A 26,936-nucleotide genomic window follows, 5' to 3' on the forward strand; every position below is an offset into this window, starting at 1 on the left:
AGGGAAGAACTGTACCAGGCAATGGAGGCCACATCCAGTTTTCTATTGCTTTGATCCCGCTGCCCCAGCTAAGATCCAGGTCCAGTTCAGGGCGGGGACCCCATTCGTTCCTGTGCAGGTGAAGGGTGGGGAGAAGTTCCAGCCTGGGAGAACTGGGACTCAAAATCTCCCAGAGGGTTGGAGATCCACGGTGAGCAGCTCCTGATTCCTGCATGGCCCCCGGTGTCCACCGCGCACCACCTGCCCCCGCCAGAGGCAGTGCAGTGAGAAACTCAGGTCCAGTCCATCCAGCAAGAGAGACCCAATAAACACCACACAAACAGCCCTAGTTCTTCTGGGAGGGGCAGCAGCTCGGGCCGCTACTGAGCAAAGATGATGCTGGAGAGGGGTTTAGACCACTGGAGGATGTCTTGGGCGTAGGTGGCATGGGTTCCAACCTTGAGACAGCGCGGGCAGCACATTGCTACACCGGGCATTGGCCTGGAGGGCTCCCAGCATCTCTGCCCCTCCATACTTGCTTCCTGAAGGGCTGAGCGGGAGGAGAATCTATTGCAGAGCAGGACCCTACGCTGGGTTCAGACCCCATCACGGGAGTCTCCCTACACCAAGAGGGGATAGACCGACCCGGGGGTTATGTTAGGGATGCAGTGTATGTTCACGGCTGGGCCACACACAGCTTTGGTACTAATACAGTTAACGAAGGCAGCCCCCAGCGCCGACACAGTTAGACGGGATAGCTTAGAACCCAGCCCCAAGGGAAAGCAAGGGAGGAAAGAGAGATGAGGGCAGAGAAGGGGAAAGTGTCACAGTTTGTAACCACCAGCCAAGCCTCTCATGAGGAGCTGTGGCGACAAGCAGCCTGACTGGTTTGAAGATGGAGCCTGGTAAGTTTCTGGATGGGGCTGTAGGATGGGGTTCCCAGCGACAGCAGGGGCCGGACACAAGGACCTAGGACCTTCCCTGCCTGTGCCCATGGAGTGAGGGACAGAGAAAAGGGGAATGAGAAAGAGAGAGGGGAAGGAGTGAAAGCAAGGAGGAAAGAGGAGCGAGTGGTGATGGAGGGTCCTTGTTAGTCCCCAGGCTGCTTGAATCGAATTGCACTGGGTCATCTCACTGGCTCTCACCCTCCAACATCTGGGTCCTCTGCTCTCTACATACTGCCCCTTATCAGGATCAGGGCTCTGGGCCAGGGGTGGGCAAACTTTTTGGCCCGAGGGCTACATCTGGGTGGGGAAATTGCATGCAGGGCCATGAATGTAGGGCTGGGGCAGGGGGTTGGGAGGGGTGTCAGGGCAAGGGGTTGGGGTGCAGGAGGAGTGTGGCAGGGGACTCAGGAGAGGTTCAGGAGGGGTTTGGGGTGTAGGCTCTGGCCTGGCGCCGCTTACCTTGAGCGGCTCTGGGGTGGCAGAGGCCCACAGCGGGGCTAAGGCAGGCTCCCTGGAGGAGCCGGGGGAGTGGGGGGGCGAGGCAGGGCCACAGAGATGTGGCGCCGGCTGCTTCTGGAAGTGGTGCAGGGCCAGGGCAGTTTGCCCACCCCTGCTCTAGGCAGCCCCACAGCATTAATCCCCTCCCTCCCCATCTCCTCCATGAAAACTGAAACACGGGAGTGGCAGTGGCTTGTTTAAGCCCCAAACCAGTAACAGAGCAGATGTGGAGCTTAACTGAGCTCCTCCTTCCCTGCCCTACAAACACCCGAGTTCAGGGCTCTGGAGCCTCCATTTCTAGAGCACCCGTTCCCCTGGGATGGTCCTAAAGCACTCGACAAACTACACACATGCAGCCCCCTCTGGGCTGGAACACAGCAGCTCTTTGACACAGCACAGCAACACTACATAGCACCTCAGGGCAAGAAACAAAGGAGAATTCTGTCTCTGATTGCAGCTGCTAAGGACTTTAGGGAAGGGAAACCTGAGCTGGAATTTCGCCAGGACTCCAAGACTAACCCCTGATTGACAAACAAGCCACAAGATTAAAGTTTGTAGGGCCTGGACTTCAAGGCTCATCTGAAGGACACCTCTTTGACTACCAGCTCCCCCTAATGGCACCATGGGCTCAGTATGGCCTCTAAAGGGAAGAACAATTCCTATTGACTCTCCAACACCACTCCCATCCAAACACTGACCAAGCCTGACTCTGATTAGCATGCAAGACCTGACCTGCTCCCAGCAGAGCAAGGTGCTTTGATTGCAGGCATTGCAAATGCTTTGAGCAGCACAGGAAAACACTCTGCTTTGGACTCTGGCTTGTCAGCTACTGCAGGGGAAACATGGAATACTGAGCTCAAGCCTTGGCATGTCAAAGACGGGAGGAATCGCTTTCAAATAGCTCCGCTCTCTGCCTCCCAGTTCTTCCCAAATCTCAGCCGAAATCATCTTCTCTTCTCCCCTGCCCCTGAAATTCCCTCTGCTACAAGTTATTTGCCAGTTATAGCTACGGATCATGTTTTAAGTACCAAGAGCTTTACAGAGCTGCCACTTCAGGTGTACACCGAAATAAATTAGCTCATACAAGGGGAGACCCTCAGCTGATGTGACTGGAGCTATGCCGATTGACGCCAGCTAAATGTCTCCCTGCAAAATGCTCTGTACACAACTGCTACACACGGTAAACACTGTTTTGGGCTGAACACAAACGCACCGGGGATTTTTAATTCTGTGCTTGCTTTTTCTATTACTGATTAGGGAGCTCAGGGAGGTTTTGAAATTTGTTTGTCTTCAGCTATTCAGGGCTTCAGTTGCAAGGCCAAACTTTAAAAGGGGCATTGTCCCATTATCAGCCACAAATGAAAATGTCCTTCCATGCATTGTAACAAGACTGGGGGTTATTAAACACAAAGGAGAGCTCCTTTACTTTGCACCTTTCGTGCCACTCAGGGCCACATCCTGCTAATCTCAATGGGGCTGGTTCATCAATGCCCCGCACCTTGTGTCATCATTTTACACTTGTGCAAAGCAAGGGTAAAACATCTCCGCTCTGATTCGGCAGGATTTTTGTGCAGGTGTAAGTGATGATGCAAAGTGCAGGTGAACTGGGAGAATCAGACCCAAGTGGTCTGCAGCATTGGGCCCCTAGGGACTGATTCTGATTTCAGAGGGGAGCAGAAACTCCACTGAGGTCAATCACTGTGCCAGATCCTCCTCTCAACCCAGCCTAGGGTGACCAGATGTCCCAATTTTATAAGGGACAGTCCCGATTTTTGGGTCTTTTTCTTATATAGGCTCCTATTACCGATTTTTCACACTCGCTGTCTGGTCACCCTAACCCAACCTAACTCTGCTGGCTTCAGGACAGCTGCCTCCCATTCACACCAGTGTAAGAGAATGGAGAATCCGCCCCCTTTCCTTTTCACCATTTACTCAACTCCCAGGGAAACTGGTCAGTTTCAACATGGCCAGCCAGGTTTGCTCCTTCACTCCCCGGGTCTCATGCAGTAGTCCAACATGGCAGGGCCCTGGTGGCAAACCCAGCAGGGGCGGAAACTCTCCCACCTCCGGAAAAAACATTTTAAAAAAATTTCATTGAAATGTTTCTACCAATTTAGGATCCTGCCAAATCCTAAATGCAGAGGCCTGATCGACCCGCATCCCCCCAGAGCAACAGTACTTGTTCCTGTGCTAAGTGCTGCCGGGTTGTCTTTTGGTTTTGGTTTTTCCTTAAGAAAAAGGGAAGTCTACAGAAAAAGACCGGAGCTATGGCATTGGCTGGCACTATGGCTAAAGGTAAACATGAAAGCCTCCTGCCACTTAGCCGATTGTTGTCTTCTGATTTCTTCTTAATATGGATACACATGCTACTGGACATCGACTCGCAGGCAAGTTAAAACACTGCACTACACAACTGTGCTTTGCGGGAGGTAAACGGGGTTCTGACCGGCGCAACCCCCTCCCCCAAAGCCTCTTGGCGGGCTGCTCTCTCTTTGTCTGGCTTGGAAGACAGCTGCCTCCGTGGGTGTCCTGAGGTGGTGGTTTGGGGCACAGGGTGGAGGAAGGAATCCAAGATCCATCTGATGACGCGGCTCCAGGGGAGAGAATGAGGCATTCCAGGACAGTACAAAACATTTGCGATGAAGAGTGTGGAAAGGTTAAAACAGTTCCGAGATGTCCCAAAAAACCTTCTCGACTGAGCCAGGACTGGCCGCCACCTCCCCGATGCCTCCCCTGTGGTCCCACATCCACAGAGACTGAGAATCCCTTTGGGAATGTCCATGCTGTGGCAGATCAGGTCTGGGAAAGGCATCGGGCTCCGATGGCCCCCTTATCTCTCAGACTTCACTTTGTACCTGAGGACCAGGTAGGCCAGGAGCCGCAGAATGAGGAAGAAGATGCCCAGGATGATGAAGTCCAGGTAGAGTTTGGCCTCTTCCACGTCCAGCTCCTGGAGGATCCTGCTGGGATTCTGGAAGGGGCAGGGAGTCTCCCGGCACTCCAGGTCCTCACGCTCCATGGCGTAGATGGTGAGGATGACGCCCTCAAAGCCATACCTGTGCCAGAGCACAAGCAACATTAGTTCCAGCTGCACCCCGGATTTTCACACACACGGGGTGGCTTCTACTCACCTGGCACTGGACTGGGTGAGCCTCTGGCCTGCTCTGCAGCAGAGAGCCAGCCACGGGTGATACCGATTCTGCTGCACCTGCCAAGACTGGCATCAGCATCACTGCACGCCAGGGAGCTGGCCGGGAGAGGCCCCAGCACAGCTGTGCACCAAGGAGCTGGGCAGCAGTGGTGCTGGTAGCACTTGGGGGTATCAGGCTGGCCAGCCGCAGAACTGGCGCTGCTGTGTGGCCGCGGGCCAGACAGATGCACGTAAAACCATCTCCCCTAAAGCTGGCTCTCTCCGTCCTCAAAGAAGCAGCAGGTCTGTGCAACCCATCTGCAGCCACAAGGAGGCACCATCCCTCCAGGGTCCTTGCCTCTCCTGCATCCTACCACCCGCCAGCCACAGCATCCCTGGAGCAAGGTGCCACGGCTTGAGAGGGGGTCCCTGGTAGCTGGATCTCCCCTCAAGCCCTAGGGCCAGGCCTGAATCCCCTGCAAAGCCTTCCCAGAGGGACGTCTGTGGGGAGCATTAGCAGGGATGCAGGCAGTCACCGTCCACGTGTGAGTGTTGCCAGTTCCCTGTTCCCACTGCTGCTGCGAGCCCCCACCTGACATAGGAGACATATGAGGTCCACTGCAGGTACGTGGGGATGGTCTTGAAGCTGACGAAGAAGCCTGAGAAGAGCAGGACGGGGATAGCAGTGACCGGTCCCACGAACGTGGCCACCTGCAAGGCAGAGGCAGGCCAGAGTCAGGCATGGCAATGAGGGTCGGGGGGGCACAGCATGCAGCCAGTGTCACGCGAACCCATGGCCACACACATGCCCTGGTGTGCACGCACACTTCCACGCACATGCACGCTCATGCTTTCGGTGCCACGCCCTTGCAGGGCTGACACCCCCTAGCACACCTGCAATCCACACACCCTGGCACATCACTGGCTCGATTACTGACCCTGATAGAGCAGACGGGTGCAAACTCTGCCAGAGGCTGTCCCCGTCGTGTAACCCAGGGTCCCCACCAAAACCTGCACCCCCTCTGACCTGCAAGGAGGTGGAAGCTGCTCCGATCAGAAGCCCCAGGGACTGTGCCACCAGGGCGGTGGAAGTGGCGAGGGCGGAGAAGAGGAGGAAGCGCGTAGCCTCCGGGGGCTGGCCTGTCATCCAGTACACGATGCTGCAGTAGGCTATGGGGCAGATCACCTGCAGGGGGTGGAAGGGAGATGGTTCAGCAGGACCCACCTCCACTAAAAGGCTCCATGCTACGCCCTGCAATGAGGGGGTCTCTGCACCCGGCTCTGTGGCCCCCAGCATCACAGTGGTCCAAGTTATACTGTGAGCTCCACAGGGCAGGGATCTGGGACCTCCGGAGCTCTATGAACCCCCCTCTCTGCACCTCTCCAATGGGGTCAGGGCCCAGGATGTGCCACGAGTGGCAGGAACCCGGGAGAAGCCAGCCCTGGATCTCCCTGTAGGCAGAGCAGCCCAGGGGCCGAACCTAGGAGAGTCTATTTCATCCCCCCACCCACCCATGCTGAATCCTCACCTGGAAGGGCACATCTGCCATGGTCTTGGCCAGGTAATAGGCCTTTAGGCTGTACCAGTAGTTCAGGTGCTCTCTCAGGAACACAGACATCTCCAGGGGGACTGCAGGCACAGAGGGACACGGCAGGTTAGCAGCAAGCGGTGCCCTGTGCCGGCCCCATTCTAGGGCCCGCCGGCTCCCCGCTCAAATAGAAGCCGGGGGAGGACTGACAGATGCTAACCCTTGAAGCCCAGTAGTGCTGCCAAGCAGCTCCCCAGGGCTCCTGGGAGGTGGCTGAGCCCTGCTGGAGTTGCATGGCTGTGGCTGGTTCTGATCCACGATGCACCCGCTTCCTCGGGAGCCAGCGCCTCCAGGAGCGAGGGGCACTGGGGTCTACCCTCAAGAGCCGAACTGGGCCCGGAACTACCTACACTCCACCCCCTGCCCATCACTCCCAACCTCAGCCTCTCCCAGGCCTGGCTGGACCCCATGGAGGAGCTCAGCTGCCAGAGCTAGGGGATCCCCAGTGGTCCAGGGGCCTGACACCCCGCCCTGCACATCACAGGGCACTGGGCTGACCTCTTAGCCTGCCCGGGGCTCTTCCACTGAGCCCCCAAAGGAGTCCCTGTGCTGCATCAGCTCCTGCCCATAACGTCAGCACTGAGTGTACCCCGGGCTCGCCCCACCTGCCCTGCAGCGACCCCAGCTAAGCCCTAGGCCTGGGCAGAGGGAGTTACCGGCCCGGGTGTTTCAGTGCAGCACAGAAAGCTCCCAGCCGCCAGACGGGCCTGCCCCACCCTCACTCCTGGGATCTTCCCGCAACCCCCCCGGACAGACACAGTGCTCTAGGGGAGGTGGGGGCAGGTGAGTGCCGTACATGTGAGGACAGTGGGCATCAGGGCGGCGAACATGAGGAAGAGCATGGAGAAGAAGAGGAAGCCGGTGTTGTTGAAGACCTTGCCGGCGTCGTTGCCGATGTGCAGGTACAGCAGCCCGATGAGCACCCCGATGCAGATGTGGGACATGAACCGCAGGTGGGTCAAGACCTGCAGGGGCAAGATGGGCTCTGCGCTCAGAGAGGGACTGCCATGAGCCCCGGGCGCGCCTGGCCGCTTGCTGAGCGTTCACCCCGAACAGCAAGGGCAGCGATGGGCCCCCTCCACCCGCTGGCTCCAGCAGTAAGGGAGTTCCCACGATGCAGCCTCTCCCTTCCCTTCTCCAGCCACCAGGCCCTGGTCCCTGCTTTCTCCACCCCGTCCCCTCTGCATGTGCCTTAGTCCTGCCTCCAACCTTCCCATCCTCTGCCCCCGGTCCCCTCCCCTCCCTCTGCCTCCCAACCCTGGACCCTGCTCCCCATAGCACCTGTCCCCTCTGCCCCAGCCTTGGTCTCTGCCCCCTCCCCGGCCCTGGCCTGGCCCTCCAGCGCCCTTCCCTTACCGTGTCTCTCATGATAGACAGGAACGTTCTCTTGAAGAGGATGCAGAACTGGGTCATGGTGCTGGTGGCAAACGTGTGGCTCTCGATATGATCCACGTCCTGTGCGGGGGGGACCAAGACGAGGACACGGAGAGTCAGGGACCCAGGGGCTCCCAGCCCTGACATGCAGACCCCCTCCACCCCACATGGGCACCTGCTGGGAGTGCGGGCACCAGCCGCACCCAGGGGAGCCTTGTTACCCCCAGCACCTCAGGGACAATGGGCCCAGGCCAGGCCAGCACCTGCCACGCCCCTCGCCCCAGAGACCATCTCACTCCCTACAGCACCCTGGACATCCCTGGGCATCCCACGACAGGGCTGCTGTACACACCCTGGGGAATGGCTCTATGGGGGCAGCAGGGCAGACACAGCACAGGTGCTCTGGTGTGTGGGGAGATCCCCAGAGAACAAGGGGCACTGCCTGGGGGGATGGGCTCTGGTGCCAGAGGCCTGTGCTCTGTCAGTGCCCAGTTAACACAGCGATGGGCACCCCAAACTCCAGAGGTGTACAGACGGACATTACTCCCTCGGGGTGAGGGAACAAGGCAGGGGCTGCTCCCAAGTCTCAGCCGCTCTGTACCCACCCCCTCTGGAGCCGACCAGGGTCTGGGACAGTGTGATGAGGGCAGGGATGCTGCTGTCCCAGGGATATTCCCTAGATACACCAGGACCGTTCCGCATAGCTGACCCACAGCCTAGCCCCACCTGGAGGGACAGAGCCCAGCACCACAGGGTTCTGGGCATCGGGGGCAAAGACGCCCCGGGGCCTGCCTGCCTCGGGGCTGCCACACTGACCGTCACGCAGGGGACTGGGCAGGACGAGTCCGTCTTCTCTGGGCTGCTCTTCTTCTCGGCCATGGTGCACAGCCCGTTCTGGACAGCACGGAACAGCAATGGGTTGAGGTCTCCATACTCGCCCGAGGCCACTTCGATAACTGGGGGGAACCCAAACACCAAGCACTGAGACCCCTCGGGCCTAGCCACCCTGCCCTGCCCTTCGCAGCCACGGCTGACAATCAGGGGCAGCTGGGCACCCTGCCTCCCCTGCCCTGGCCCCGGCACATTGCCGGGTGGGGGTGTACTAACCTCCATCTCAGGGCTGAGTGGGAGTTAGGCTTGTCTGCTCCTGGAAACGTCCCCCAGATGGGATGGGGAGCTATGACAGAGGTAGCATGATCAGGAAACGGCAGGCGACCACAGGGGAGCAGCCACCTCCCCATGGTCAGGTGCTAAGGCTGGAGTAGCCAGGCAGAGCCCCTTGACCCACGCCAGGTCATAACTTTAGGCATAACCCCCCCAGACTTTGGGCAGGTGTGGGGAGGGAGACCCCACCTCACTCCCAAGTGCCTGGTGCCACTCTGCATGGAGAACTGTCAGTGCGTTGCCCTCCCAGGTCCTCGAAGGCTCCTGTAGCACCTTGCAATGTTCATTCGCCCTGTGAGGGGTCTAGAGGGGGCTCATCCCCGAGGAAATGCAGCCACCTCTGGGGTGGAAGGCAGCAGCTGTTTAGTAGTAACACAGCACAAGTGCTTAGGGCAGGAAGTGAAGAAGTATCTCACATCCGGTGTGAGCCCCGGGGGAGGACGGAACCACATCAGCTGGGAGAGCAGCACAAACTTCTCCAACTCCCAGAAAAACACACCAGCACACCAGGAGTCACATACTGACTCACCAACCCCTAGGCTCTGCCCTCCCGCTCCTGGGAGCTCTCCCATGCCGTCCTGGTCCTGCTCAGCCAGCAAGAGGCGGGGCCGGCTGCAGGCCAAGGGAAAGGCATGGGAAGCCTGGCTTTGCATGGGCACTTACTGAAGTCAGCCGGGTTGTGGTAGGTGGGGCAGTGCAGCCCCAGCCCTTTCAGGTAGGGGATGAGGTTGGTCACCACCCCTTTGAAGATGCACTGGCCCTGGCTCAGGATGTACAGCTGGAAGAGAGAACAAAGCTGCCTGGGCAGGAAATGGCAGCAAGTCCCCCACGAAACATCATGGTCCAGACCCCGAGACCTCCGGCTTCTAGGGCTCATGCAAGCCAGGGAGTGCTCTGCCCCACAGGGAAGGGGGAGCCAGTGGGGGGCCCACCAGCCAAGAGATGCTGCCCCAGGGTACTGGGACTCTGCTCCACAGCTGGTGGAAGTCGGTCCCAGTTTTCTATTGCCTGCCGCACTAGCTCTTGGTCAGTCTGCAGGGTGCCTACATGGCTGAGCTCTATACCCCCGACTCAGCACCTGAGGGCAGACAGGCCCTGCCAGCTGCAGAGACCCCCTTTGTCCCCTGGAGGCAGAGCTCTGATGAGCAGGTGATGCTCCCCAAAGCACAGGGGCGGGCAGGGGACTCACCCACCTTGTCGAACATTTCGAAGAGCTTGGCGCTGGGCTGGTGAATGGTGCAGATGATAGTGCGGCCTCCCTGGGCCAGGGATCTCATCAAAGAGACGACTTGGAAGCAGGAGGCGCTGTCCAGGCCACTGCAGCCAGGAAAAGCGGGGGGAAGAGGGAAGGAAACCGGGTTTGTGGGGGGAGAGGGGGAGTGAGAAAAGGGGGAGATGGAGGTGTGAGGGCGATGGATAGAAGAGGTGGAAAAGAGATCAGGAGTGGGGGAAAGGATGAAAGCAGGGAGGAAGAGAAGTGGAGCCAGAATGAGGTGGTATAGGAATGGGGATGGGGAGAGAATGAACACCCCAGATACAGGGACACCTCGGCAGCCCCTGAGCCAACTCTGGGGGGGCCCAGCTGTGACCCTGAGCTGTTATTAGGGCAGAGCTCCCTGGCTGCTAAAACAAAGCAGGGCTCCCCACTCCCCCAGCTTGGCTACACAGCGTGCCCCACAGCTCCCCGCTCCAGCTGGTGCAGGGAGAGCCTCCCGTCCTGGTCAATCCACGTTCATCCCTGGCTGTGACCCCCCCTCCAATTTCTCAGCTGCAGCAAAGAGATGTGACCCCGCTGCTCATGCTTGGCTCCCCCTGTGCAGCTCCAGGGGCGGGCGACAGCTGCAGGCTCCCGGGGAGGGGGAGCCCCATGCTGGCCTGGAGTGGTGGAGGAGGGAGGCTCCCCATGTGGAGAGCGGGCCCGCGGGGCTGCGAGGAGGGACGCGGCAGGCTCAGGCTAGGGCAGGGCCGCCCCATGCTCACCTGGTTGGCTCGTCGAAGAACATGACCGGGGGGTTGTTGACCAGCTCCAGGGCGATGGCGAGGCGCTTGCGCTGCCCACCGGACAGCGACATGGTGCGTGTGTAGGAGCACTCCAGCAGCCCCAGCGCCGTCAGGATCTCCTGCACCTGGGCCCAGCACAGAGCAGAGAGGGTCACTCCCTGATGGGGCCCCGGGGTCGCTGTGCCAGCCTCCCTGCCCCACACGGGCGCCTCACTGCCCCCGTCACAGCCCCACCTTGAGGGATGTGTGGCCTCCCCGGGGCCAGCGTTTGAAAGGCGCTGGTGGCCCCCAACACTCTTCCTACCCCCTGTTGCTCCCCCTGCCCCCACTGTGCCCAGCCTGTGTCCCCACCTTCCCCAGCCCTCCCAGGGGTCCCACCTCTGGGCCGGTGTGCTGAGCCATTAAGAAGGCTGAAGCAATGGAGGCGAGGGTGTGCCTGTGATGAAGTGGGACTGTTCTTAATGTTTCCTCCGAATATTGTGGGGGTGCCTCAGTTTCCCCTATGCAGTTCTTAAGTATCTAGGGGGTGGGATAAGGGTGTATGATCACTGCAGAGCCCTAGAGGGCAGGTGTGTGCAGGGGTCTGGACACAGAGAATGGCCAACACCCTGTTTCCTGGCAACTGATGGCCTGGGCCCTTCCCGCCTGCAAGGTGAGAGCTAAAGGGTTGGAGAACAAAGGGATCAGGTGACCTCCTGGCCCGGGGAAAGGGACAAAGCCCAGAGGAGGAGGAGGGGCTGGAGGGAGTTTCAGTTTGGGGCTGGCTGGGACATGGAGTGAAGGGCAGACGTGGTTGTCTGGCTCACTGCCCCCCAAAATGGACCCAGCTGAGGGGTCCTGATCTCTGCACCTGCAAGCGCTGTGTTAGACCATGTTCCTGTCGTCTAATAAACCTCTGTTTTACTTGCTGGCTGAGAGTCACGTCTGACTGCGGAGTTGGGGGGCAGGACCCTCTGGCTTCCCCAGGACCCTGCCTGGGCGGACTCGCTGTGGGAAGCACACGGAGGGGCAGAGGATGCTGAATGCTCCGAGGTCAGACCCAGGAAGGTGGAAGCTGTGTGAGCTGTGTGTCCTGAAGACAGGCTGCTCACAGAAAGGCGACTGCCCCAGAGTCCTGACTGGCTTCATGGGGAGCAGTTCCACAGCATCGCCCAGGGACTCCGTGACAGTGCCCTGGGAGCCCCTTTACCCTGTGGGTAGAGGGACAGGATGGGCCCTTCTGGGCATGGCCATGCTACCCAGAGCGTGCCACCCTCCCTTGAAACCCTTCAGCTACTAAGCAGAGACCCCCAACTCACCAGCTCCTTCTTCACCTCCTGCTTCTCATTCAGCTTCAGGTTAGCAGACACCTGTGGGGCAGGGAACAGACACGGGGGGAGCCTGAGGGCAGCCACACTGGGGCCTGCCCAGCTCCTAGACAGAATGACCAGCGGTCTCCCGGCCTCCGCTCAGGATGCCATGGTAGGCCAGGCACTCTGCCCTCAACTCTGCTCAGCAGAATCCAGGGGATGGAATAGCAGGGGGCTGTGGGTCGGGACTGAGGGGCACTGGCAGAGCTGTGTGCATGGGGGAGCCCAGGGCTGTGATAGCAGGGGGCTTGGGCTGGGATTGAGCGTTATTGGCAGAGCTGTGGGGGAGTCCAGGGGGGGCTGTGGGTCGGGATTGAGGGGTATTGGCAGAGCTGTGTGCGCGGGGGGAGCCCAGAACTGGAATAACAGGGCGCACTAGGGGACACAGCTGCAGAGGAGCCCACAGCTGCCTGCAGAGTCTGGCTCAGCTCCCCCAGCTTTCATGAGCACCAAACTCCCCCGGTTACAGCAGCTGAGGACCCCTGGCTGTTTTATAAAACCCAAGCCTAACTGGGTTCTACGTTCTCAATATATTCTGTTCCTATCCCCATATCGACTAGCGTCCATAACCATATAATGGTGCTCACTGCACCCAGGCTGGTGGCATCACTCCGGGGAGGAAGGTGGCCTCATGCCATCACATCTCCATACGGCCATGGGCTCAGTGGCAAGCCCATGCTGGGTTAATCCGGGCCAGGTCTTGTGCCAACTGCAGGGCCAAAACACAGCTCCCAAGCAAGCAATCCCTCACTGCTGTTCCACCCTTTCGGAGCAGCCCTTGAGTCCTGCTGACCCCCCCGCCCCCCACCGCCCACTCACTCACCATCATGGCCTCCAGCACAGTCAGGTGCGGCAGCAGCATGTCGTCCTGCATGATGTAGCAGGACATCTTGCGGAAGGTGCGCAGGTCCCGCGGCCGGCCATTCACCAGGATCTGGCCCTTCATCCCCGTCTCCCTGCGGGCGACAGGCCGAGATGCACGGTGCGGTGCTGGTGAGGCGGAGTGAGTGCAGATCCCTACCTCCCACGGGGATAACCCACCCCCAGGAGCCTCCATCACAGTGCACCGTGCTCCCATCCCTACCGGGCTGGCCGGAAAGAGGGGAACACCAGGCTGTCAGTCCCATGCACAGAGGTCAATCATGCAGCAGGAAACCCTGCGCCCTCTCCCTGCCAGGGAGCTGCCTCACCTGTAACCAGCCAGGATGTTCATGAGCGTGGATTTCCCAGCGCCCGAGGGGCCCATTATCCCGATGAGCTCGCGCCGGCAGAATTTCCCGGACAGGCATTTCAGGAGGGTCTTGTACCCTGGAAGAGGGGAAGAAAGCAGGGTGAGCTCCTCTCTGGCAGAGCCCAGAGAACTGTCTGGTGGAGTGCGAGGACTGGGGAACCAGTGGCCACGATGCAAAGGGCCAGCCCCACTTCGGTAACTCCTCTAGGGTGGAGGAGCTTACCCCATCCCCCACTACAGTAAAACAACCCCAGCCCATGGCCCTTCTCTGGCACCTTCCACAAGGGAAGTAGTGGATTCTCCATCTCTTGTTGGCCTCACATCCAGACTGGAGGCCTCTCTGGGAGACCTGCTTTAGTCAAATATAAGTTACCGGCCTCAGTATGGGGGTAACTGGGTGAAATGTCATGGCCAGTGTTATACAGGAGATCAGATGAGATGATCTAATCCTGTCACGGAGTCCCTGGGCAATGCTCTGGAACTGCTCCCTATGAAGCCAGGCAGGACTCTGGGGCAGTCGCCTTTCTGTGAGCAGCCTGTCTGCAGGACACACAGCTCACACAGCTTCCACCTTCCTGGGTCTGACCTCTGCCCCTCCGTGCGCTTCCCACAGCGAGTCCACTCATGCGGGGTCCTGGGGAAGCCAGAGGGTCCTGTACCCCAACTTCGCAGTCAGACGTGACTCTCAGCCAGCAAGTAAAACAGAGGTTTATTAGACGACAGGAACATGGTCTAACACAGCGCTTGCAGGTGCAGAGAACAGGACCCCTCAGCTGGGTCCATTTTGGGGGGCAGTGAGCCAGACAACCACGTCTGCCCTTCACTCCATGTCCCAGCCAGCCCCAAACTGAAACTCTCTCTAGCCCCTCCTTCTCTGGGCTTTGTCCCTTTCCCCGGGCCAGGAGGTCACCTGATTCCTTTGTTCTCTAACCCTTTAGCTCTCACCTTGCAGGGGGGAAGGGCCCAGGCCATCAGTTGCCAGGAAACAGGGTGTTGGCCATTCTCTGTGTCCAGACCCCTGCACACACCTGCCCTCTAGGGCTCTGCAGCAATCATACACCCTTATCCCACCCCCTAGATACTTAAGAATTGCATAGGGGAAACTGAGGCACCCCCACACTATTCAGAGGAAACATTAAGAATAGTCCCACTCACATCTCTCCCCTCTTCAAGATCGATCTGAGTGGGGTCACTTTAGCCAGTGACCTGGGGAAGTTCGAAGCCACCAACGTTCCCATGGATGCCCCACCATCTCTCCCATTCCTTGGTGGGAGTTACACCAGGCCCTTCCAGTTTCACACCCTCCCTTAGGTCGGGGGTGGTCGATAGCACTCGCAGGCCGCATGTGGGAAGGTTTATGTGGCCCGTGCCCTTTGGCCACCCCCAAAACCCCAGGGGGTCAAACTGGGATTGGGTCTTCTCCCCAACAAGGTGGCCAAACACAGCCACTTGGTTATAGGACTGTTTAACTTTCTTAACAGCTTTCACTTCATCTGAGACCTTCTCAAAGCTATCCACACTGGATTTTTCAACAGGAAAGTCAGTGGATCCATTCACAAAAGAAAATTTCTGGCCGTTAGGAACTGAAACTTTCTTGATTAAATCACTTTCACACCCTTCAGTTGCAGTAAACTGCTTGCAAAGACTCCATGAGGATTCCTTTCCCTAGGGGCTTTTCTATGCAACAATTTACCCCTCACAAAAAGAAAAGGAGTACTTGTGGCATCTTAGAGACTAACCAATTTATTTGAGCATGAGCTTTCGTGAAGTGATGCATCCGATGAAGTGAACTGTAGCTCACGAAAGCTCATGCTCAAATAAATTGGTTAGTCTCTAAGGTGCCACAAGTACTCCTTTTCTTTTTGCGAATACAGACTAATACGGCTGTTACTCTTACCCCTCACAGAAATTCTGCTCTTACCCTCTTTACCAAGGGCTTGCTCTAGAGGAACACTTTCCTGAGCAACAACAGATTCTTTCTGGGTCTCCCTTACATCCAGAATTAACTCTGGCCCATCCGGCGGATTCCTACACAATCCCCTTTCAGGCAAACTTACAGACTTCCTAGATAAAAGGTCAGAAGCATTCTCCTTCCCTTTGCCACACACAAGTTCAGGAATCTTTTCCTTCTTGCTACAGGTTTCCACACCCTCCGTAGGTAACGCAATCAAATCACCTTCATGCTCTCCTTGTGCCCTGGCTAGGATCTCACCCTGGTTAGATAGAGTTGCTACAGCCTTTCCCAACAACACACTAGCAACAGGCAAAATACAAGCACCAGAGTTGTCTGGTCTCGGGGATTTTACATAGACACTAAATGGATGCGACTTAGTTACAGGGCCATTCTCCCGAGCAGACACAAACTTAGGACCCTTCCCTTGCTGGGCTTTAGCTGGATCCAGAACCAGCTCTGAGACAACTGCACGACCCTCAACCATTACAGGCTGAAAGGCCCCTTCTGTCTGCTCCACAGACAAAGAAGAGCCGGACACACTTTCTCCTTTCCCAGACACACAGCTTGGGATCTCATTCCCCTGGTCCCAGCACACAAGGCTGGTCACAGACAACTGCTTGGAGATCAGGGTAGCTCCCTCCATAGGCAAGTCAATACCCCTGACAGACACAGGCACGTTTCCTTCCCTGTCACAATTCTCCACCCAGCTAACAGGTAAGGGCCAGGGACACTCATCTTCCACTCTCCTCGCCTTCCCACCCTGCTGACTAGACACAGCCATCAGCTCACAAGGCTGCCTAGGCTCATCCAGACTTTCCTTACCCAGCATCTTGCCACTCCCCACAGATCCCCTGCCCTGCCTGTGTCTCCCCCACTCAGCTGGGGTCTCAACTCCCACTGTGCTCAGCGCTGCCCTTGCTGTCCCAGTGGGGGTAGGCAGTGAGCTCGCTGCTTTCCTCACTGCATCAGAGCCAGCGTGAGCCCCCTCTCCACCGACTGGTTCCCTGGATTCAAATTCAAACCCTTGGCAGTTACAGGAGCAAGGCCTGGATCCTGTTCCAAAGAGACACAGTCACCCCACAACAAGGTCTCGCAGCTGGTGTCCTGGATCACCCCAATGGCCGGCCAGCCCGACTCCTCCTGTGTCTGCACAGGGATCTGGGCCATAGGCAGAGGGAGGGGCTTCATCCCTGGGACCCTCACCCAGCTCACACAGCCCCTCAGCATCTGAGGCTGCACCACCCAGAGCCTGACAACAGTTCTCTCTGTCCCAGGATCTCGCCACCCCAGGAATGTCTCCCCATTGACCATCACCTTCCGCTCCCACTGGGGGTCCGAGGGGCCTGGCCCCAGGAAACTCCACACAGTCATATAGGTTGGGGTCAGAAGTGGGAGCCTGTCCACCTCCCCACCCATCTGGGTGATGGAGTCTATGGCCTTGGAACCCAGCAAGGGAGCTAGACACCGGGGCTTTTCCGCAGGGTCCCTCTGGTTCAAATCTCCAGCCTGCTCAAAGGCAATGAGGTGGGCATCCACATCCCCCCGCTCCTTAACCAGGGGAAGCAATTTAGTCTTGAGGTTCCCTGCGGAACTGGCCCCCCGGGGTCTATCCCCAGTCACCCCGGGGAGGTCCCCTAGGCCTCTCCGCTCCCCCACCGCCAGTTCATGCTGCTGCTGCGTCTGCAGCTCTTTCTTGGACTCTCGCTGTCTCTCACGGTCCTCTTGGTCTCTCGCACTCAGCTCCAATCCAGTCCGTCTCCGATCCCCCGATGGGGCACCCAATCATGAAGACCCCCATCTGGTCAGGGACGGGAGTCTTGGGGATGCCTGGCTACCACTCCAGCTGCTCCCAGATCCTGCTATAGCCCCATTTGGGGTCAGGAATCTGTTCCTTAGAGCGGTCATCCTCCTCCAGCTGCACGATTAACTGTGCTTTGGTGAACTTTCCAATGCTCAACCCTCTCTTTCTGCACAGGGTTACAATGTCCTTCTTAAGGAGATGGTGACAGGCCATCACTCCGCTCTTCCCAAGTTGTTGTGGACTCACAGGCCTGTGTGCTCTCAGCTCCCCACGGTTTCCAGGGAGAACCCCTAGTGTGCCAGCCCTTCTCGAGGTCACCACCTCTTTGCCAGGGTCGAGCTGCAGACTCCTCCGCCCCTGGGACCGCTCACTGCAATCCCCAGGGGAACCCTGTTACTGCAAAAGTCCTTCTCTCTCCCAGGGCCAAGCTGCAGGCTCCTCCGCCCCTGAGACTGTTCACCGCAGTCCCCAGGGGGACCCCATTACTGCACAGTCCTTCTCGCTGGTCACACACTCCCAGGGGTTAACTGCCCCCCGAAACCACTCCTCTCTGAGCCTTCAGCACGCCTGGTCCTTGTCAATCCCCCTTCGTTTTACTGCTCCCCAGTCACTTACTGCAGGAAGCGCTGTCCATGGGGTGCAGTACATCCCACCGCTGCCGCCAGTTGTCACGGAGTCCCTGGGCGATGCTCTGGAACTGCTCCCCATGAAGCCAGTCAGGACTCTGGGGCAGTCGTCTTCAGGACACACAGCTCACACAGCTTCCACATTCTTGGGTCTGACCTCGGAGCAGTCAGCATCCTCTGCCCCTCTGTGCGCTTCCCACAGCGAGTCCGCTCATGCGGGGCCCTGGGGAAGCCAGAAGGTCCTGTACCCCAACTTCACAGTCAGACGTGACTCTCAGCCAGCAAGTAAAACAGAGGTTTATTAGACGACAGGAACATGGTCTAACACAGAGCTTGCAGGTGCAGAGATCAGGACCCCTCAGCTGGGTCCATTTTGGGGGGCAGTGAGCCAGACAACCACGTCTGCACTTCACTCCATGTCCCAGGCAGCCCCAAACTGAAACTCCCTCCAGCCCCGCCCTGCTCTGGGCTTTGTCCCTTCCTCCCCCCCATCCCCTCCCGGCCAGGAGGTCACCTGATTCCTTTGTTCTCCAACCCTTTAGCTCTCACCTTGCAGGGGGGAAGGGCCAGGCCATCAGATGCCAGGAAACAGGATGTGGCCATTCTGTGTGTCCAGACCCCTGCACACACCTGCCCTCTAGGGCTCTGCAATGATCATACACCCTTATCCCACCCCTTAGATACTTAAGAACTGCATAGGGGAAACTGAGGCACCCCCACACTATTCAGAGGAAACATTAAGAACAGTCCCACTTCATCATATCTCCCTTCTGGCCTTAAGCTCTATCAGTCAAAAGCCCATTACAATTGCTGGACAGGATCATTCTCCCCATGTTGCAGATGGTGAAAGTGAGGTACAGAATGGGTCATCCACACAACGGGTCAGGAAGAGAGCTCAGGAGTCCTGACTCCCAGCCTGTCCACCCATCCAGAGACACATCGGGGGGCCACCCCACAATCTCTCCCGCTCTCTGAGCCCGGTGCCACATTACAAGCCTGCAGACGCTGTAACATCAACCATTGTTTTACAAGCAGGCAGTCAGCTCTGGTGTGGCAACCGTTAGGAATAGATCTCCTGTGCCGGCAGGTCTCCCTCCTAACTGGTGACCTGGAGGTGAAAGTTCCTGTACTACCTGGGACCCCCAGTCCCCAACAGGCCCCCGTGCCAGATCAGGCAATCTACTGCCATCTCCTGGGCAAATGTTATTGAACTAAGTTTAAGTATTTTAGGAGTTCATTGTATTACAAATGCACATGTGTACGTGTCGCTGTGGGATTGCATGGAACTTCTTTAAGGGGGAGGCAGGACTAATGTAAACCCTGGGAATCGTTATGAGCGTCAAAGGATTCTTTTCAAACAATGGGTCAGACAAGACTGACCTTTTAGTTGAGTGGGTTTCCTAGGAAATATTGGGAGGAGGGGAATGCAAATTGCTCACCTCTAGACCCATCCCTTTGAAGGAAAACCCCATGGTCTGTTACAGGAGGAGAAAGTCAAGAGGCCCAAACTAGATAAATGAGTGATTCTCAGATTCATGGGGTATTTGTTCTGAGGTAACAGCTGTTATGAACTTGTGACCACAGAAAACCTCCTTGGTGGGGTCTGAAGGATGTTTTCACCAGCCAGAGCCCTTGTGGAAGTTGGGGTGAACTCTGGCAAGCTTCTTAGCATGTTTGTAGGTTCTTAATACATTTTCTCTGTAATGCTGTTACCTTAAGAATAAATGTGCTTGCTTAGAAAGAGCTGCGTTCAGAAGGTCAGGCTAGATCATTTAGTGTCCCTCCTCTCTCTTTGACTCTGAATCTAGCTGTGTAGTGACATAATTGTGGGCCATTACACAGTTCAAAGCCTTTGACAAGAAAGCAAAGCAAAGCCTGCTTAGATTGTTTGACTTTGCTGGGGAATTCACAGCACAGGCAGGTAACTGTGCAGCCTGGAAATACCCTGGTCAGGAGGGAGAGAGATGCGGGTCTCCGCCCAAGAGCCAGAAGCATAAGAGTGGGTGCCCTTGCTGGGCTCCCGAGGGAGAAAACAGCTGCAGTTTCCCTGAACAGTGAAACCCCATCCCTATTCATTGCACTGACTTTGCAGACAGATGCACCCCGCTGATTTTCCTGCCCCCAATAGGGGAGGCCCAGCCTCTTGGGGGCCCTGGATCTGCCTGGGGCTATGGACCTTAGCAGCAGGGCAAGCCGGAATGTGCTAAGGGTCCCTACAGAAGGCAGGCTGCCGGATGCTGGGGCAGCCTCAGGGCCAGCGGGGAGATGGAATCTCCCAAGAAAGGGAGCTGGGTGGGGGTTCGCTCTGAGCAGGGAGACTAGGGGTTGCAGGTCTTTGTGTAGCTGCTGCTCAGTGACTTGGCAGCAGCCCACCAGCCTTTTGCACAGCACCTGTTGGGATAGGAAATGTGGCCCAAGCCCCAGAACCACGGGGCAGTTCAGATCCAAACACACAGGCCCATTCCTAGCAGCAAAGCTTCCTCCCATCTCCTACCTCCACAGGGGGGGGATCAGGCCTGGGTCAGGGCACCTGTTTCTGCATGCAGGGTCCCTCCCCTACCTTACTAACAGGCGTCTGTCTGCCAAAGGCCCGGCTACTCTGCCCCAGGCTCAGCCCAGATTGGCTCCAGCAGCAGAGCCGCACGTCGATTTCAGTTGTAAATTCCAGGAAGCCAAGGTTAGCAGCAGGCTCCCTCCACCCCCTTCCCTCCATCATCCTGTGGAGTCTGTCCGATTTGCAGCCGATAAGTTGCATGCCCGGGGCCTCTGCGACCATCCAGAAATGAGAAGGGAAAGGACACATGACAGGACTAGTCAAGGGGTGGGGCAGAGCGCACAAGGATAGGCATGTATAGGTCATACTGGAATGGAGCACGGATCCTAATGGGACAGATTATACTAGGACAGAGCATGGCATGGGGATGGACAGAGAGAGGATCCTACTGGGATGATGGAAACCAAACAAGCTGGGATAGGAAACCAAAATGTGGAATCCCAGGGGACCCCACTTTTCTCTCCCCAACCTCTCAAGATCTGCCCCCTGGACAGTCACTGTTACTCATTCTCCAGCACCATGTTAGAAACCCTGGGCTGGGCTCCGCTCTGTTACCCTGCTCACTGCAAACCCGCAGCAACTGCACTAGCTCCAGTGACACGGGGGCTGCTGCTGCACACTGGCCTTGGGGAAACCAAGAGCTGAGCCTGCTCTGTGCAACACGGATGCCTCCATGGCCTGGGGAGCTTCCTGAGCCTACCAGCCCGATGCCACATGGTGCTGAGCACTCTGGCCATTCCCTCCAGCAGGTGTCCAGCGCCTCGCAAGACTGGGGCTCAAAATAAAGACAAGCAAGCACCAGATGAGAAACGAGAGGGGGAGTTTAGGGGAGGTAGGGAGAAGTTCTGGGAGGGTTGAGAGTAAGAGGGGGGGCTTGTTGGACAGGAAGCAGGAGATTGTTCTGCATGTAAGGAACAATGTGTGTGAATGGGGAGAGCTCGCCATGGGCTAAAGAACTCCTCTCCCATTGCCTCCATGCAATAACCGCCTCATTGCCCGCCCCTGACCAGTAACGAGGGCTAACATGTGGTCCCTATTGCAGTTACTGGTGTTTGAGTCATCACTGCTGCCTTGGGGCACCCAGTGGCACACTGACTGGGTGGGCTCTGCCCAGGAGGGGCTTTCTGGGAAGCAGCCCCCAGCAATACCAGTCCCCAGCCTGCAGGCCCTGCGCCTGCCGGATCGATGGCCCACCGACCTACTTTGCATTCCCACTGTGACACCTGGCAGCAGCCACTAATCAGCCCCAGAATTACCAGGGACTTGAAGGGGCTGATTAGCATTTTGCAGCGCTGGGAACAAGATGTCTCGGGGGAGTGCGACAGGCAGTGCCTTGTGTCTCTGAGCAGCTATTACCGTCCAAAGCCAGTTTCGGGGCTTCTCCGGTGGAGGCGTCAAAGAACCGCAGCAGGAGGGGCCCAAGGACTGAGGAGTGGAGCTAGATGGTGGAGCTGGAGCTGGATAACTCCCTGACCCATAGCCACAGGCTCAAACAAGGGCTATCAAACCCCCATGCATCAGGACAACAAGTGATCGGTATAGCGGAAGGTTAGGACCTTTCTTTCCAACTTCAGATATTGAGGGCAGCACCTCCCTACCACGGTCAGGGGCAGATCAGAGAGAGCAAGGATAGACAGAATGAATGCAAGAGCACAGAGAACAGAGAGAGGGATTAGATTAGATTAGATTAGATTAGGAGGATGCCAGGTTTATATCCTTCTAATCTAATGACCTAGACTGTATCTGTCTGCTGCCCACCGGCTGTCGCTTGTCAGCTCTTGGGGCAGGGCCAGTTTTTTCATCATGGCTGGACAATGCCTAGTGCAGCGGAGCCCCGCTCCCCAATTAAGGCCTACAGGAGCTACCCCAACACAAATAAACAAACAATAAGGGTTTGAAGGTCTTGCAGGACAAGCCCTCAGTTCTCCTATAGATCGGGTGCAGATGCCCCCTCTGTCATGCTTTCTCACACGGACGCCATGGTAGAAATAAGGAACCAACTTCCCACTCGTCCCTCCGCATGAAGCTCCTGCCCCCAGCAATCACCACCTTAGGGACACATCCATCCTTCCAGCAACCTCCATAGCTTCAGCAAAGCGCCATGGTTCTGAAGGGGTTAACCCCTGGCGTCTGCACCCATCGCACTGGGGTCACCCTCCGGGACATGCCCAGCCGCACCGCCCCTCCCAACTTCTAAGGAAAGGCTGGACTTCAGCCCAGAGCATCACGGGCGCTTTTGCAGATCAGCCCGGCTAGGCTCCTGGGTACCCAACTCTAGGGTTTATGGGGCACTGCTTCCCTTTGCTGGAAGGAATCAGAACCGCTCACTGTGTGTCCTGGACCCAGTACTGCTAGCAGCTAATGGGGATTCTCCTCTTGCTCCATGAAGGAAGGGTCTGCATTCTATCCCTGCTGCTGCTGTAAAGCCCCTGAGTGTCCCTGGATCAGGTGCCAGGGGAGTAGCATTTCCATCACCCCTCCCTAATCAGCTGGGAAGAGGTGTATCTTGTTTCAGGGCCCAGGGACTGCTCTCCTCGTCTGGGCAGTGTTAACCTGCCCCCTTCCTCTCCTCCAGTGGGGAAGTGCACCCTAGAACCTTTACTGCTGCCATCCAAGGGCACTGTAGGAAATTAACGACACAGCCTGCACAGGAGCAGGAAAGCAGCTGGCCCAGGGAGGGGGCTGGTGGGGCCAGCAAGCAATCTGGGGGCAGCTTTATGGCCCTGCAGCAGTTGCCGGGCCCCTGGCAAGGGCTCCTAAGCACGATGGTAATACAGCGTATAATCCTCCTCCTCACAGCCATGTCGGTGGCTTCGCGGCAGGTTTTCAGAGTCCTGGCCAGGCTGGTGCGAGATGCTGAAGATGGGGATGTGGTGGCATGTGACAAACTACCCAGAGCCGGGAGAAGCGGCACCCGGTTCACACACCTTGCTCCTTGCATGCAGAAGGCAAACCCAGGCGCTAAGCTGCACCCCCTTCCCCAGCCCTGCACGGCTGGCGGCTCTGCGTGGCACACAAACCACAGCACACACTCCAGACGCCAAAGGGCCGCAGCTTGCAGCCCGGTTACTCAAGTTCATTGACAGCCAGTAACCCCCGGCCGCAGCAGAGCCCTCACTCAGCCCACCCCTGCGTGCTGCTGGGGAAGGACAGCAGGCTCTGCAGGGCTTTGCAGTTTGCCTGTCAGCTCCGGCATGTGAAGATGGGGATTGTGCTGGGGCCTGCTCCCCAGCCGCCTTTCCCATGGGTTGGCTCCCTTCCCTGCCCTCTGCTGTCTGAGTGAGCCCGGCAGAGCTGTGCTCACTAATGGGGTCAGTCCCAAATTAACCCCCCTTCTTCGCCCACTAGAGCCGTCTCTGCCTCATCAGCTGCCCCCCAGGGCCAGATCCCTCTCAATCCCTGCCCCTACAGACATCTGAGGCAGGGAGGGGAGATCTGGAGGCTTTTAGGGAGGGGACAGAGGCTGATGTGAGGTGAGGGGGGGTGAGGGAGACCACCTCTGAGAGAAAGCTTCACCAGGACCCCCAGCTGGACCCCCAACAGCCCATGTGCTTTAAACCCCCTTGAGCAGGGGGTGAGGCTCACACCCCCATCACCCCTGAATCTCACACTCAGTTTGGCGAAGAGCTGTCTCGGCTCTGCTTGGGAACCCCAAGACTCCACCTTAGCAGGCAGCATGGCCCCGTGGTGGGGAGCGAGGTGTCAGGACTCCTGGATTCTGTACCCGGCTCTGCCACTGGCCTGCTGGGTGACTTTGGGCAAGTCTCTGTGCCTCGATTTCCCCAGCTGTAGAAGGGGGGATAACAATGCTTGGTAAACAGACACATGTAGGAAGCCATGTGGGCACCTGTCCACAGCCATGGGCACAGTGTTTGTATGACTGTAGTGCCAGGAGCTCCGGGCACGGAGCAGGACCCTGTTGTGCTACGTACTCTACAAACACAGAACGAAAACAGTCCCTGCCCCTGAGGTTCTAATCTGAGTAATTCAATAGGGAGAAGGATCCTCAGCACCCCTCTTTGAAAGGGGCCAGGTACAATATTTACTGTGACTGGGATACACCCTGGAGCCCCTCCGTCTGGTGAGAGCCTCATTGACTCCAGCAGAGTTTTGCCTGAATAAAGAGCTAGGAACTGAGCCCGCCACCCACTGGAGCCAGAGGGACTACTTGCCTGAGTAAAGGTTGCTCACGGGAGGAAGGATCAGGCCCTGAGAAAGGCCTCAGAGTGTTGCCTGCTATCCCCCCATCTTTGGGTGATGGGGGGAGCTCCCAGCGGCTGCCAGTCCCTTCAGGCTGCAGGCTGAGAACAATGGGCAGGATAGAGTGGGCTCTGAGGGAGTCGATGAAAACAGCAGGCAAGGGGCTGGTCCCAGAGATACCCAGCCTGGACTGGGGAGATGCAGAGTGACCTCATCGTAACGTGTGGGACATTTAGGGTGACATCACCATTACGGGATATGCAGGGAGACAGCATCAGTGTAGCAGGGGGTTAGGGTGACGTCCCATTGCTAAAAGGTGGATGACAAAGCTCAGCTCATTGTTTCTGGCAGGGCTGGATGAATTCGTTACACCTAATTCTGAACCCACCGGAAGGCGCTGGGCATGGATGTTTGACTCAGGCCATATGGGTTCAGAATAGATTCTGCTAAGGAGACACAGTAGGAAAAGGGAACAGACAGGAAATGGGGAAAAGTCCTGATGCAATGGAACAGTTTATAGACTGTGCTTACAGCCCCCAAGTCTGCCAGTGCCAGCAGCTCCGGAGGAGAGAGGGGGTTCTGTCCGTAACTCAGGGCACAGGCTGCGTTATTCAAGGAGAACATTTTGGGCAGTGCAGTGAGAGTCACAGGACCTGGGCCTTAGTCCTGGCTCTGCCATTGGCTCACTGGGAGGCCCAGGGCAAGTCACTTGCTCGCTTTGTGCCTCAGTTTCTCCAACTGCAAAAGGGGGAATAAGGATACTTGGTAAATAGACACACACAGAAGCCATGCGGACACGTGTCCACAGCCCTGGGCAAACTCTGTACCCGAAAGGCCAAATTCTAGAACTTCCTAGAGGCCAGGGTAGGAGGGTCTGTCTGGGGGAGATGAAGGACTCCCCAGTTTGCCTGCACAGGCTGGAATGTGGATCATTTACAGCTGAGGATCCAGGCACCCCGAGCTTCTGCCCAGATGGGTGTGTTACTGGCTGTAAGAGCTGCATAGAACCCCAGCCAGCTAAGACTGGTCAGGCTGCTTCCGGTCTGGCCGGGGGACGCTCCCTTCGTCTCACCAGGTAGAGGTGATACCGATGAGCCCCACCAAGGTAGCAGTTCAAGTCTCCCTTCAGATGGAAGGTTGCACCCACACCAAAATCCAGCCTTTGTTGGGGGACCCCGCCCTGACCTCTGCCCTACCAAGCCCTGGTCCTTCCCCAGCGGCAGTCAACATCCTATAAAACTTGGGACCCACTCGTAACGTCACCCCCAAAAGCACATCCAGTCATCTCTGGCACCCGTGCAGCTGCCCTACGGCATTCCACCCAGCCCTGCTCTTTCTGCAGCTGCTGCGATGTTCCACTCTCTCCTACCGCTACCAAACCCTGGGCTCTAAAAGTGTCTTTCTTCACCCCTCCAGGATCAGCTTCTCTTCTGCCTCCTGGGGCCATTTGATTGGCATCCCATTAATGAACGGAGCTAATTAAAGGAGACTACCACCTACTGGCTGCCATCAGCCTCCCCCGGCTCTCTGGGGGCCCCCCCAAGTTACACACATGAAACGGGGATGCCACCGACGCACGGTTTGGTAGGAGCCATCCTCAAAGGGCCTGAGGAGTGGGACGTCGGGGAGAGCAGGAAACTAACCCCCCACACACACCTACTCCCCTCTCAGCCTGCTCATGCTCTGATCTGACACATCAGTCAGGGTCTTTCAAGTGCCATTCAACCCACCCACCAGGTTGACAGCTTGCAGCAGCTTCCTACAGAACTGGTCTCTTTGAGGGGATTTGAAGCCCTGAGTGCTCTGTTGTCCCTGAGGTTTTGGCCATCTTGGGTCATTACACAGGAGATGTCCAGAGCGGGCAATTCCATTCTGCCTCCCTAAATCCTGCCCAGCGATTTCACTGAATTCTCTTTCACTCCTCTCCTCAATTGTTGTGTGGTGTTACTGGGTGCTTTTTAACAGCTGCTGCATCCCATCTCAGAGGTGGTTGCATTTCAGTGGTGGGTAAATAACCCCTGCAAAGTGCTTTGGGACTGAGGATGAAAGTCACCATATCAGAAAGAGGCTGGAGCCAAGACCTTGGAGGCAAACTCCTCCAAACAGCCAGATTCCATGGCTTGAGCACATCCTTCTGCCATGGTCAGGGAAGGTAGGTACTGGAAAGAGGTTACTGCAGTTTATACAGCCACAGGAAGTGACAAGACTTCCTCCCCTTCAAACTCCTGTCTAGTGGTTTGCACTACACTCTCTATCAAACCACAACCCCACATGGATGACCAAAATAGGAGCAGCGGAGAAGGGCCTGTCACTCCACTCCCCACAGATGTGCTGGGTTGGAGCACAGAAACACGGTTCTTCATTGTTTGTATTGTCCCAGTCCCAGCCCCGGCCCGGGACCCCATTGTGCTAGGCACTGTACAAACACAGAACAAAAAGAGGGTCCCTGCCCAAGGTGGGGGAATCTCCACAGTCCCAGAGGTTTAGCAGAGACTTCCACAAGAGCCATGTGACTGGAACCCCACATGACCCTTTGGAA

At 57.3% G+C, this 26,936-nt stretch overlaps 1 protein-coding gene across 2 annotated transcripts in view; it reads right to left on the reverse strand.

Moving 5' to 3' along the window:
- Positions 1–1,587: 1,587 nt before the first annotated feature.
- The window catches only part of ABCG4 (ATP binding cassette subfamily G member 4), a gene marked incomplete at its 5' end in the record, with an annotated part of 29,867 nt that continues 4,518 nt past the window's right edge, over positions 1,588–26,936 (reverse strand). For both annotated transcript variants that reach the window (XM_084611798.1, XM_084611797.1), the window contains 13 exons: positions 1,588–4,480; positions 5,147–5,265; positions 5,582–5,740; positions 6,084–6,184; positions 6,940–7,108; positions 7,500–7,598; positions 8,334–8,473; positions 9,345–9,459; positions 9,875–9,998; positions 10,662–10,807; positions 11,981–12,031; positions 12,855–12,987; positions 13,222–13,339. In XM_084611798.1, the coding sequence (XP_084467924.1) occupies positions 4,255–4,480; positions 5,147–5,265; positions 5,582–5,740; positions 6,084–6,184; positions 6,940–7,108; positions 7,500–7,598; positions 8,334–8,473; positions 9,345–9,459; positions 9,875–9,998; positions 10,662–10,807; positions 11,981–12,031; positions 12,855–12,987; positions 13,222–13,339 (1,700 nt within the window). In that variant the 3' untranslated portion in view covers positions 1,588–4,254. The remainder of the gene's footprint in view (positions 4,481–5,146; positions 5,266–5,581; positions 5,741–6,083; positions 6,185–6,939; positions 7,109–7,499; positions 7,599–8,333; positions 8,474–9,344; positions 9,460–9,874; positions 9,999–10,661; positions 10,808–11,980; positions 12,032–12,854; positions 12,988–13,221; positions 13,340–26,936) is intronic.

The sequence above is a fragment of the Lepidochelys olivacea genome (genome assembly GCF_965140295.1).
Source record: "Lepidochelys olivacea isolate rLepOli2 genome assembly, chromosome: 22".
Taxonomy (NCBI): domain Eukaryota; kingdom Metazoa; phylum Chordata; order Testudines; family Cheloniidae; genus Lepidochelys; species Lepidochelys olivacea.